This window comes from Hemitrygon akajei, chromosome 6 (genome assembly GCF_048418815.1).
Source record: "Hemitrygon akajei chromosome 6, sHemAka1.3, whole genome shotgun sequence".
In the NCBI taxonomy this organism is placed as follows: Eukaryota; Metazoa; Chordata; class Chondrichthyes; order Myliobatiformes; family Dasyatidae; genus Hemitrygon; species Hemitrygon akajei.
Genome location: NC_133129.1, coordinates 44,565,054 through 44,577,411, shown reverse-complemented (window position 1 = coordinate 44,577,411; position 12,358 = coordinate 44,565,054). Strand labels below are relative to the sequence as shown.

General features: G+C 37.7%; 1 protein-coding gene across 4 annotated transcripts in view; it reads left to right on the top strand.

The window, feature by feature from the left end:
• The window catches only part of polk (polymerase (DNA directed) kappa), a 69,346-nt gene that overhangs the window by 38,315 nt on the left and 18,673 nt on the right, over positions 1 to 12,358 (top strand). For all 4 annotated transcript variants that reach the window (XM_073048278.1, XM_073048276.1, XM_073048275.1 and 1 more), the window contains 4 exons: positions 1,312 to 1,450; positions 5,077 to 5,352; positions 7,408 to 7,532; positions 10,123 to 10,289. In XM_073048278.1, the coding sequence (XP_072904379.1) occupies positions 1,312 to 1,450; positions 5,077 to 5,352; positions 7,408 to 7,532; positions 10,123 to 10,289 (707 nt within the window). The remainder of the gene's footprint in view (positions 1 to 1,311; positions 1,451 to 5,076; positions 5,353 to 7,407; positions 7,533 to 10,122; positions 10,290 to 12,358) is intronic.

Here is a 12,358-nt window from a genome sequence, read left to right as displayed (position 1 = left end):
CTTCAGTACCAGATTCAAAAATTTTTCTCCTGGAATATCCTTACTGAGTCCAGTTAATTTTGTGTCTCCCTAAGCCTTGTACCTACAGATTCCTCACTCCTCTGGTCTAGAGTTCTCATAAGCTTTCTACTTCTCTCCTTTAGTATTTCCTTAAATATGAGCACCTCTCCCTGCATCCATTTTCACTACTGCATCACTTTTTATTTCATTCTTATGAAGTAGTCAAAAAGCTAAAATTAGAGAAATTATGAAATACTATTTGCTTTTAGAAATATAAATTGTTTCATCAGAAATTATTTGTTCAAAATTTTGGGATTTTTAGGGTATACTTAATATCATGTTTACTTTAGTTATTTAAACCTATTGTAATTAGTATTCTTAGGTTAAAACTTGGTTTTAATTTTCGTAGGAAGGTTTTCATTTGAAATATTTTCAGATAAGTAATTCACCCAAACTTGCTGAAACATTTGAATGGCAAATTGCCGACTATTCAAAATTTAGTTTCCCATATAATCTTATCAAAAAGTCAAAGCTTTTAGACTTTGCATAACACCAATTACAATGAAGTTATTTAAAGCATCTTCCTTTATTTAAAGCATTTATCAACAGATGTTACTATAATGTGAAATGGGCTTGAAATTATTTTCTCTACATTCATGTACATTATAAATTTGTCTAGTGTAGGGAACATTTCTATCAACTACAATTTAATAGTGACAATGAGCAGGCATTTTTGTTAAGACTAAGCATGTTTAATACTAAAAGCACATATTAAAGAGCGTTTTAATACACAACAGAAAAGACAACACAATATGTAATAGAAATGATGTAGATTTTTTTCTGGACTAGGTATCAGATCTTGTACTGCTGGTAAGACCTCTCTGTGCTACATACAATATATTGTAATAATCTGTTTGTTATGGGCTTCAGTCGTAATATCTTACATTGTTATGTAATATGTCTTCCACTATATATTGCAGCGTGCTTCCTCATTTCTGTATTTACCTGCCTGTTTTGTGAAACCCTTTTTTCCCTGAAGTAACAGGAGATTTTATGGTAAACTATAGTTTTTAAATTGATACTATCCTCTCAAGTAGGTCATAGCATTCTTTAGAAGGTTATATGTGCACAGAAAGTCTTTTGTATTGAAAATATTTCTTCTCTTTAGTTATCACCTGATGGTTGATGGCCAGATAGATTGCAGAGTACAAACCCTTTGTTCCTTTTTTGATGGAAGAATGTGATGTATTGTTATGTGATCATCAGTGCCTTTATAAAATTTTTAATATTTTTATATCTTCTCTGGCAAAGGTACGAGAGATAATGGTAGACTATGACCCCAATTTCCTACCAGTAAGTCTTGATGAAGCCTACCTGGATATAACAGAGCATTTAGAACAAAGACAGAATTGGCCAGAACACAAAAGGACATATTACTGCCATGGAGAAGGTAATTCAAAAATTAATAATTTTGCTTCCTCATATAAAAGTCATTCAGATCTCACACAGTACAACATTTGATATGGATAAATTTCATCAAGCAAATGATCTGGGTGATGTACCTCTGCCCAGTTTGTACATTGTGTTTACCAGAGCTGGAAGGAAACAGACATTTGACATAGGTGAGCCTCATGAAAAAGAATCAGGATTTTCTTTGAAATATAATTGCATCATTTTATAAAATAGATTTATCTCATTTTAATCCTAATATTTTAAGTCATAGATATGTGGATTACTGACAAATTCAGAATTTATTGCCCATCCATAATTGCCCTTGAATTCAGTGACTTCTTGGGTCACCAATGAGTCAACCACATTGTTGTGAGCCTGGACCTGGACCCATCTAGGCTGTGTAGGACACCAGAGTTTTAAATGCAGATCCAATAGTTTTGTTGTATACATTACTGATGCACTTTAATTCCAAAATTTATTTATTCTTGCTGTGCTCAATTGGAATCCAAATTTAATGTCTCTTTTCACCTGGTTTGTCTTCTGGGTTGGAAATAAAAACAACCACAGCAGATGCATGAAATCCAAAATAAAACAGAAAATGCTGGAAACACTTAACAGATTAGTCAGCAACTGTGGAAAAAGAAACAGAGTTGTGCAGAGGATACAGAGAGTCTGCAGAGAAATGTAGATAGGTTAAGTGAGTGGGTAGGAATCTGACGGAGTACAATGTTGGTAAGTGCGAGGTCATCCACTTTGGAAGGAAAAATGAAAGAGCAGATTATTATTTAAATAGTAAAAAATTGCAGCATGCTGCTGTGCAGAGTACCTTGGGAGTGCTTATGCATGAATCACAAAATGTTGGTTTGCAGGTACAGCAGGCTATGAAGAAGGCAAATGGAATGTTGGCCTTCATTGCTAGAGAGATTGAGTTTAAGAACAGGGAGGTTATGATGCAACTGTACAGGGTACTTGTGAGGCTGCACCTGGAGTAGTGCTTGCAGTTCTGGTCTCCTTACTTGAGGAAGGATATTTTGGCTTTGGAGGCAGTGCAGAGGAGATTCACCAGGTTGATTGCAGAGATGACGGGGTTAGACCATGAGGAGAGATTGAGTCATCTGGGACTGTTCTCGCTGGAATTCAGAAGAATGAGAGGAGATCTATAGAGACATAAAATTATGAAAGGGATTGACAAGATAGGAACAGGAAAGTTGTTTCCGCTGGTAGGTGAGACTAGAACTAGGAGACATGGCCTCAAGATTTAGGGGAATAGATTTAGGATGGAGATGAGGAGGAGCTGCTTTTTCCAGAGAGTGGTGAATATGTGAAATTCTCTGCCCAATGAAGCAGTGAAGGCTACCTCAGTAAATATTTTTAAGACAAGGCTGGATAGATTTTTGTATAGTTGGGGAATTAAGGGTTATGGGGAAAAGACAGGCAGGTGGAGATGAGTCCATGGTCAGGTCAGCCACGATCTTACTGAATTGCAGAGCAGGCTCAAAAGGACAGATGGCATTCTCCTGCTCCTATTTCTTATGTTCCTATGTTAAAATTTCAAAAGAGGAAGGTGAGAAAAAGTGTTAAGTTTCAAGTTGCAGAGAGGGGAAGGGAAAGGTGGATAGAATGAGGGGACATCTCCAATAGGGTGAGGCTAGATTGATATTTTGATATGCTCTTTATTTGGCTCTTTGCTTAATAAATTATGCGAGACATTTAGAAAGAGAGAAAACAAATAAAGAGACATTTAACAATTTGTAAATATAGATTAGAGCTGTTGCAGGGTACAGATACCAAATGAAGTCTATTGGAAATAGGCATCAGATTAGACTGTCTATGGAGAGAGAAATACTGAGTTCATTTTATAAAAAGATATTCTTACAGTAGAATCAGCCAATTCTGATAGTAACAGAATAAGTTACATGAGATTTAATATTGAGACCTGCAGATTGCAGTGTGTCTAGATGTGAGATGAGGCATTTTGCCTTTTTGCTTACATCGGACCTGGTTGGCCTTGAGAAATTGACATGAAAAGAGATTTATTTGGGGATCTTTGAAGTCTATATGGTTTTGATTTACTTGCAGCATTATTTCAGCTGCCATTGCCAACTCAGGACTCAGTTGGTGGACATAACAGAAAACATTAGGCACCTTTCGATCTAGTATTGGCCATCGTTGTTATGGCATAGGTAATGCGGGCAACTTTATTGTAGCTTTCTCAGATTATGGAACTGTCAAGTGCCCAGTGCCTTCACTGAGGGATGCCACTGTGAGCCCCTTGTACTTACTGACAAAACAGGATGTTGTTATGATATTTATGCTAACTAATTAATTGTGTTGGATGTCCAAATACATGTAAAACATTGTTATATAACTACAATAAATCCTATACAATCCTAACCAACCTATGGTTATGTAAAAATGAGAAAATGTTTGAAATACACAGTAGTTCCACAGAGGCAAAATACTCAAATACTGATCAAGGTTATACAACAGAAATATTAATTTGTATTTTTCCATCCAGATGCCATCAGAAGCATTTAATTTTAGCATTGTAATATCTAATAACTGAAAGAAAACCACTATTTCCCATTTTTCTCTTGGAAATGCAGTTTCATAACTGAAGTTCAACAATGACTATCGTTTAAAGAAAAATAATAATGTCACTAAAATTATTCATATATTTTGGAGTTCATTCTTTTGGTGTCATTTAGAAGCTTTCTTGTGTTTTAAAAAAATGAATTATTGCATTGTTTCCATTTCCTCAATCTTCTTTATTCCATATAATATTACACCCCATATACCCTTTCTGCTTTTTATGATGGCTGATCAGCTTTCCACATTTCTCTGCATAAAAAGAGCTCACTGCTGGAGGAAATCAGTAGGTCAGGCAGTATCTTTAGAAGGAAATAGACACTGGATGTTTTGGGTTGGAACTGTTTTATCTGGACATGAAACATCTGTTTCCCTCCACAGACGCTGCCTTACCCACAATGTATTCCTCTAACAGTTTGAGATTTGACCCAGATTCATGCATCTACAGTCTCTTGTTTCACCTCTTATCCTCTGAATTTTCCTGATATCCAAAAATTGGTTGAATACATCTGCAGATACATATAAGGATGGCATTCACAGCTCACTCAGGGCAGTGAATTCCAAATATGTACAATCGACTATTTATAAATAATTTTCTCCTCACCTGAGGTCCTGAAGATCTGAACCCTTATTCTGAGATTATGTAACTCCCCCACCCTTTCCTAGACTTTCTTGTCTGAGGAAATAGTTTATCGCCATCCATGTTGTCAGTCAGTCAAAATATGGTATTTTTCAATAACATCATCGCTCATTCTTTTAAACTCCAGCAATTTATAGCCAATATTTAATGTCTACTCAAAGGAGCACCCCAACTTCCAGGAATCAATTTAGAGTCTATACTGCATTATATGTTAAAAACAATGCAAGTGTTTTAATATAGAATGAAAGAAAAAGATCAGACCAAATAATTATAGAAATTCAAAGAAATATTTTTGCTAAGCAGATTTCTAATAGAAGTGGAACTGTGCAATTTTAATAAATAATCCAAATTCTGTATGCTTTGACACTGACAATTTAATTGAATTATTTATACAGCAAAAGAAAACATGGATAGTTTACAGCTATGCAATGAAGATGTGGGAGATATGGGAGATATTTCACCTATACTTTTCAAGGATAGCCCTCCCATGTTGTCACAGCAGGAACCAGTTCACAGTGCAGTGCAACAGACAGATGCTAGTTTGCAAAGCAATGAAAAAGAATCATACCAGCAGGAGAAAGAGCCGATTGTGTTTGGTATTACAGCAGAGGAGGCTGTTAAAGAGCTGCGCTTCAGAATTGAACAGAAGACAAAATTAACAGCAAGTGCCGGTAATGGTGCCTTTATAATTTCTTTAACTTTATTTTTTTTCTGTTTCAGCATTGGGCATGGGCGTAGTTTTATAAAACAGCTGTGAACAATAAAGCATTATGCCAGTGCACAACATTTAGTAACTTAACATTGAAATAATAGCCAAAGAATAATGTTGTAGGATTATAAAATAAAATACAGCAGAAACAGGCCCTTTAGGCCATTGTATCCATGCCAAACATCGACAGAAATCCTACTACACTACTCCTATTATTTGTACCTTCCCCACATTATCATCAACTCCCCCCCAGATTCTACTGCTCACCTATAAACTTGGGGGAAATTATAATGGACAACTGATCTATCAGCCTGCAAATCTTTGGGATGTGGGGCTCCAGTTACAGGGAGAAACTCCAAACTCTGGTTGCTGGAGCTGTAAGACAGCAGCACCTCTAGCAGTGTCACTGTACCCTTGACTTCTGATAGAATATCATTTACACAGGGCTGTACTGGCAGCGTCAGCTGCAGCTTTGTACCCAAGACCCTGGAGTGGGATGTGAACCCAAGCTTGCTCTCAGAAGCCAAACTGTACCCTCTGAAACACTGCTGACAGTAAGATTAATAGCCTGATAATGTCTCATGAACATGTATGTAAAAACTCATGCTGGTCCCTGGAAGATCAGTTACAGTTAATTTACATTCTAATTCTTCTCAAAATCTTTGGCATTTTGTGAATTAAGCTTTTGGGCTAAAGGTTTTCCACATCTTAAAACTAAAGCAAGATTTTAATTTAATAAGGCAAGTAAAAACTGTAAAATACCAAATATGATTCATCTTTCATGGTCTAATGCAGCACAGAAATATGCCTTTTTGGTCTATTATGTTCATGCCAACCTGTTTGCTCACCTACACTAATCTCATCTGTCTGCATTAGATTTGTATCCTTCTGTGCCTTGTCTATTCAAGTGCATTTCTGAATTCCTCTGTTATGTATTGATTACATCTTATTTCAGTACCTTTAATGGCAGCACATTCAAATGTTAACCACTCTCTGTATTAAAAAAATCTTTCCCTTCAGATTCTCATTAAAATTCCTTCCTTTCAACTTAAAACTGTGTCCAATTGTCTTTCCCTACCATGGAAAAAAAAAACGTTCTGACTATCTACCCTATCTGTGCCATCATAATTTTATGTACTTCTGTCAGGTCACCTGTCAGCCTTCTTGAACAAGCCCAGCCTGTTCAATCTTTCCCTATAATTACAGTCCTCCAAGCCTGGCAAGATTCTGGTAAATCTCCTCTGCACTGTCTACAGTGCCACTTTGTATAGTGTGGAGACCAGAACTACACACAATACTTCGAGTCTGGCCTAACCAGGATTTAGTAAAGTTGCCATATAATGTTCTTTGCCTCAACCTATGAAGACAAGCATATCAAATGTTTTCTCCATACCTTAAATACCTGTGTTGCCATCATCAATGAACAAGGGACTTGAATCCCAAACATCCCTCTGTTCATCAGCATTCTTTGTTACAACATTGTTTACTGTATAACTCCCGAAAGAAGCAAAGAGCAGATTTAAAAACTGTTACAATGAAATTCCTATTTCACCCACCTAGGGGATCATACCGAGCTTTTGTAGAAGCTGTCACAGTTAACATCAGGTTCATCTCCCAACTGTAGGAATTCACCAAACTGTTAGTCAACAAATGAGAAAGTAACTTGTTTCAAAGGATTTCAACAGTGGGGAAAAAAGCCACATGTTGGATTTCATAACATCATAGATCCAGTCTTTGTCAGCTCTCAGAGTGCTCTTATCTGTCTCTTTAAGTCACTTAATTCCTTACAACCTATTCTCTCTCACTTGTTCAATAATTTCCCAATTCTGTTCATCTGGAGCAAGCTGTCAACTAGAGTGTAGTCTATTTCATTGAACACCCTGTATACTGTATTTTGGTCAGATTTTATTGGAAATGAGTTCAACACACATGTGCTGCTATATGTACACTTGGCTCAGTGGCCAAGGACAAAAGATGATGCTGAACAAATCATTACTGCTTAACTTGATTTTTCTAGGAATTGCACCAAACATGATGTTGTCCAAAGTGTGCAGTGAAGTAAACAAGCCAAATGGTCAGTATCAAATTCCACCAGACAGTGGTGCTATGCTGAACTTCGTAAAGAATCTGCCTATTAGAAAGGTAACCTGTTGCTGAGATTTTATCGTTTCTACATATGCACAGTCAAAGTCATCAACTTGAGAAGTGGTTAATCTCCTTACACCATCGCTAATACTATCGTGCAAAAAAGTCAGGTTAAAAACCCAGGGCAATTTAGGGGAAATTCCTATTTTATCCATCAAGGTGACCAAATCACTCTGACACTGATGATTCCATGTAATAGAATTGAGCCATAGAAAAGTACAGCACAGAAACAGGCTCTTTGGCACACCTAGTCTGTGCGAAACCATTTAAACTTTCACCTTTCACCCTTAACCCATAAATTCTAGTTGTAGTCCCACCTCCCTCAATAGAAAAAGACCTGCTTGCATATACCCTATCTATACCTCTCATAATTGTGTATACCTCGATCAAAGTTTCCCTCAGTCTTCTATGTTCCAAGGAATAAAGTTGTAACCTGTTCAGTCTTTTCTTATAACCCTGATCCTCCAGTCCTAGCAACATCCTTGTAAATCTTCTCTGCACTCTTTCAACCTTAGTTACATCTTTCCTGTGGGTAGGTGATCAAAAATGCACACAATATACTAAATTAGGTCTTATGCAACTTGAACATAGCATCCCATCTCCTGTATTCAGTACTTTGATTTATGAAGGCCAATGTGGCAAAGCTTTCTTTATGACCTTTTCTATCTGTGCCACCACTTTGAATTGTGAACCTGTGTTTCCAGATCCCTTTGCTCTACCACACTCCTCAGTGCCCTACTGTTCACTGTGTAAGACCTACCCTGGTTAGTCCTACCAGAGTGCAACACCTTGCACTTCATTAAATTCTATCTACCATTTTTCCAGCTGGTCCAAGTCCTGCTGCAGGCCATGATAGCCTTCATCGCTGTCCACTATACCCCCAATCTTGGTGTCATCTGCAAGTTTGCTGATCCAATTAACCACATTATCATCCAGATCATTGGTACAGATGACAACCAACAACGGACCCAGCATTGATTGCTGCAGCACTCCACTAGTCACGAGCCTCCAGTTAGAGAGGCAACCATCTACTACCACTCTCTGGCATCTTCCACAAAGCCAATGGCTAATCCAATTTACCCAATTTACTACTTCATCTTGACTGAAACAGCTGAAACTTCATCACCAACCTCCCATGCGGGACCTTGTTAAATGACTTAAAATTCCTTAAAATATTTATCCTTTGCTGTCTATATCAGGTTAATCTCCCACTTGTTGGAATTTATGTTGACTTTTGATCAAATTTTTTTAGTTCCTAATCCCCATACATTTTCTGGTTTTACATATAACAATTACAGCACAAAAACAGGTCATCTCAGCCCTTCTAGTCCGTGCCGAACACTTACTCTCACATGTTTAAAATTTGATCCTTAAGTTCATTTTTTATTTAAATTAAATATTTGCAGTTATGTCAGCTTTTCTCTCAAAGCTAAGAGTGACAGATTCACTTGAAAAGTTTCAACAAATGGAGTGAGCTTGCAAGACTTGTTAGAGAAGACTTGAGCTGACAAATCTACTAGAAAAGCTGGCTAAAAATAGTGGAGTGAGAAATTGGTAAATTGGTTTATTGTTGCCACATGTACAAAGGACAGCGAAAGGCTGTGTTCCGTATCAGCCATAGAGATCAGTTCATTACAACAGTGGATGACTGCAGAATAAAGTGTTACAGTTATAGAAAAAGTGTGGTGCAGCTAGACCATAAAGTGCAAGACAGTGATGAGTTGGATTCTGAAGTCAGTGGTCCATATTATTGTACTAGGGGACCGTTCAGTAGTCTAATAACAGCTGAATAGAAGCTGTCCTCGATCTTGGTTATATGTGCTTTCAGTCTGTCTGATACGAGGAGAAGAAGAGAGAATGTCCGAGTGAAGTATTTAATTTTGCTGGTGGCTTTACTTGGAAGTAGTGAGAAGAGCAGAGTCCGTGAAGAGGAGACTGCTTTCCCAGATGAGCTGAGCTATGTCCACGTATCTGTGCAGTTTCTTGTGATCTCAGGCAGAGCAGTTAACATACCAAACTGCAATGCACCCGGACAGGATGCTTTCTATAGTACATCAATACAAATTTGGTCAGAGGAGACGTGTCAAATTTCTTTATCCTCCTGAGGAAATAGAGATCCTAGCGTATTTTCTTGATTGTGGTATCAATGTGGTTAGACCAAGACAGGATATTGGTGATGTTCACTACTAGGAATTGAAGCTTTCAAATATCAGTTCCTCAGAGAGAAATCACCAATACTGTATCTTGGTCTAACCACGTGTAGACAATAAGCAATAGTTTAATGTAGCTGTCTTAACTGTCCAGATTCTCCAGAGAAAAGTGGAGTGTCCCTGTCCCCCACCCCCATCCTTCATCCTCTCTGTCTCTTTCTCTCATCTCTCAGCTCCTCTCCCCATTATGACACTTCTGAGAATGCTTCTCTCTAACCAAGGTAATAACTTAGTTATGCTAACCTATGGCTTTGTGTCAGATATTACTTGATGATGCTCTTGTGATGAGATGATTTACCATATTAAAGGTACTGTATTGGAGAATATTGTTACCCTTTAGATAAAATATTTGTTCTGCTTGCTACTTTTATCTGTAGGTACCTGGTATAGGAAAGGTAACAGAAAAAATGCTGAATGCATTAGGAATTACAACATGCACTGAGCTGTACCAGCAGAGGGCCCTGCTGTCCTTGTTGTTCCATGAGAGTACCTGGCACCATTTTTTACAGATCTCGCTTGGTCTGAGTGAGACACACCTTGAAAGGTAAATAAGTTGCTTCTGAAAGTTTGTGTAGTGTGGTATAGTGAGTTGTTACAAACATAATTAGTCAGCTAAAATGTTATTAAATTAAAAACTGAGAACACTGTGAAAAATGATTGTGTTAAAGAATTTAGAATTTGAACATACTGAGTTAAGACTTAACTTTAACAATTCATTCCCCTGAAAAACAAGTTGGATACATTTGGAATGTATTATATCTCACCTAAGTAAAATTGCAAAGTGATTACAAGAAAAGATTTGAAGTTGTGACAGGTGATAAGATTTTAAGGGCAGCACGGTAGATGTAAGTGTAATCCTATACAGCACCAGTGATCTGAAAAATTGGGGTTCAAAGATCACTGGAAGAAATTTTTACAGTCTATCCATGACCGCATGGGTTTTCTCCGGGTGCTTCGGTTCTAGGGTTAGTAAGTTGTGGGCATGCTGTGTTGACACTGAAAGCACGTTAATCCTTGCGGGCTTCCCTCACCACATCCTGGGACTGTGTTGCAAATAACACATTTCACTGTATGTTTCAATATACATGTGATAAATAAATCATTAAATGTTTAAAAATAAGGGATGCCTATGTGGAGTGATTCATGTGCATCCCCTCCAATCTCATCTATTGCACTTGGTGCTCTTGATATGGCTTCCTCTACATTTGTGAGACCAAGAATAGATTTGGCAACCATTTTGCAGATCACTTGCACTCTATCCACAATGCCCATCTTGATTTTCTGGTTGCATGTCACTTCAGTTCCCTGTCCTAATCCCTGTCTGTTCTCTGCCTTGTCTGCTGTCAAGGCAAGGTCAAATGCAAACTAGAAGGACTTGTCTTGTAACTTCATATTCCATTTTGGTAGTATATAACTCAAAAGTATGAATATTGAATTGCCCAATTTCAGGCACCCTATGTTCTTTTCCCATTTCTTTTGGTGCACCAGGGTTCTCCCTCCTTTTGTTCACCTTTCTCATTTACAGTTGGCTGTAACCTACACACCTATCTATCTGTGTTTCTTCTCCTCTTGCCTGCTGTCTCTATATCCTCCACCATCTGGTCCCATCTGCCCATCACCCCTCCCCTATCTAGCTTCATTGATCACCTTCCAGCTTCTACCTTCCCCCTCCCTTGTCCCACCTGACTCTATCTGCAATCAACTGCCTTCCAGTTATCACCTACTAACCTCTGTCTCACCTCTCCCTTTCACCACTTTATACTGGCTAACTTCTGTCCTGATGCACACGGTCATGGCCGAAAATGTCAACCATCTTCACAGTTGCTGTTTCACTCATCAGGTTCTTCCAGCAATTTTTTTCTTTGTTCATGTGTTTTGAAAAGTTAGGCTCAAGAAGGATTTTGAAACTAGCCAGAAATCATAGCAGTTTGTAAGGACAGAATTCCAGTGATTCAATCACATTTTCAGTAAATGCATATCAGTTTCTACCAACTTCTCTGTTAAAGCTACTCATCATTTTGAATACCTTTGTTAAGTTTTCTCTTAACCTCTCTGATCAGGCATCAGCTGTAGAAAGAGAAAGTTTCAAACTAAGGATCCTTTACAGAACTGCAAAAGTGAGAATATAGGTTAGTTTTAAGTTGCAGCAATGGACAGGACAAAGGAGCGATCTGCAGTAGGGTGAAGCCTGAAGTGCCATTTCAGGAGGAATTAAGACTTAATAAGAATCGCGTGAAAGTGGTTGATTACTGAGGACACGTGTTAGAGGAAGACAAAATCTTACACTGTTAATCAAGAGAATTACATATGTGGACCACCTTGCCAAAGAATGTTACTAGTGACAAAGGTGGGAGGAAACTGCCTGAAATGATTTAAATAGGTAATGAAAGAAGAACTATTTGAAACATTTCAGATTCTTAGAGAAAATAGATTATAAATGGATGTTGCTAGAGAGTATGGGGATCAGATTTACTTTTTATCTTGAATCTTGTCCAAGGATTCCATGAAATTTATGGCCATTTAGTGAGAGGAGAAGGTTAAATAGTTGCAGATATTTTTGAGCTGGGTTTTTTTTGTATTAGCTGTGAATTTGTACATTCAGTCTAAATGATT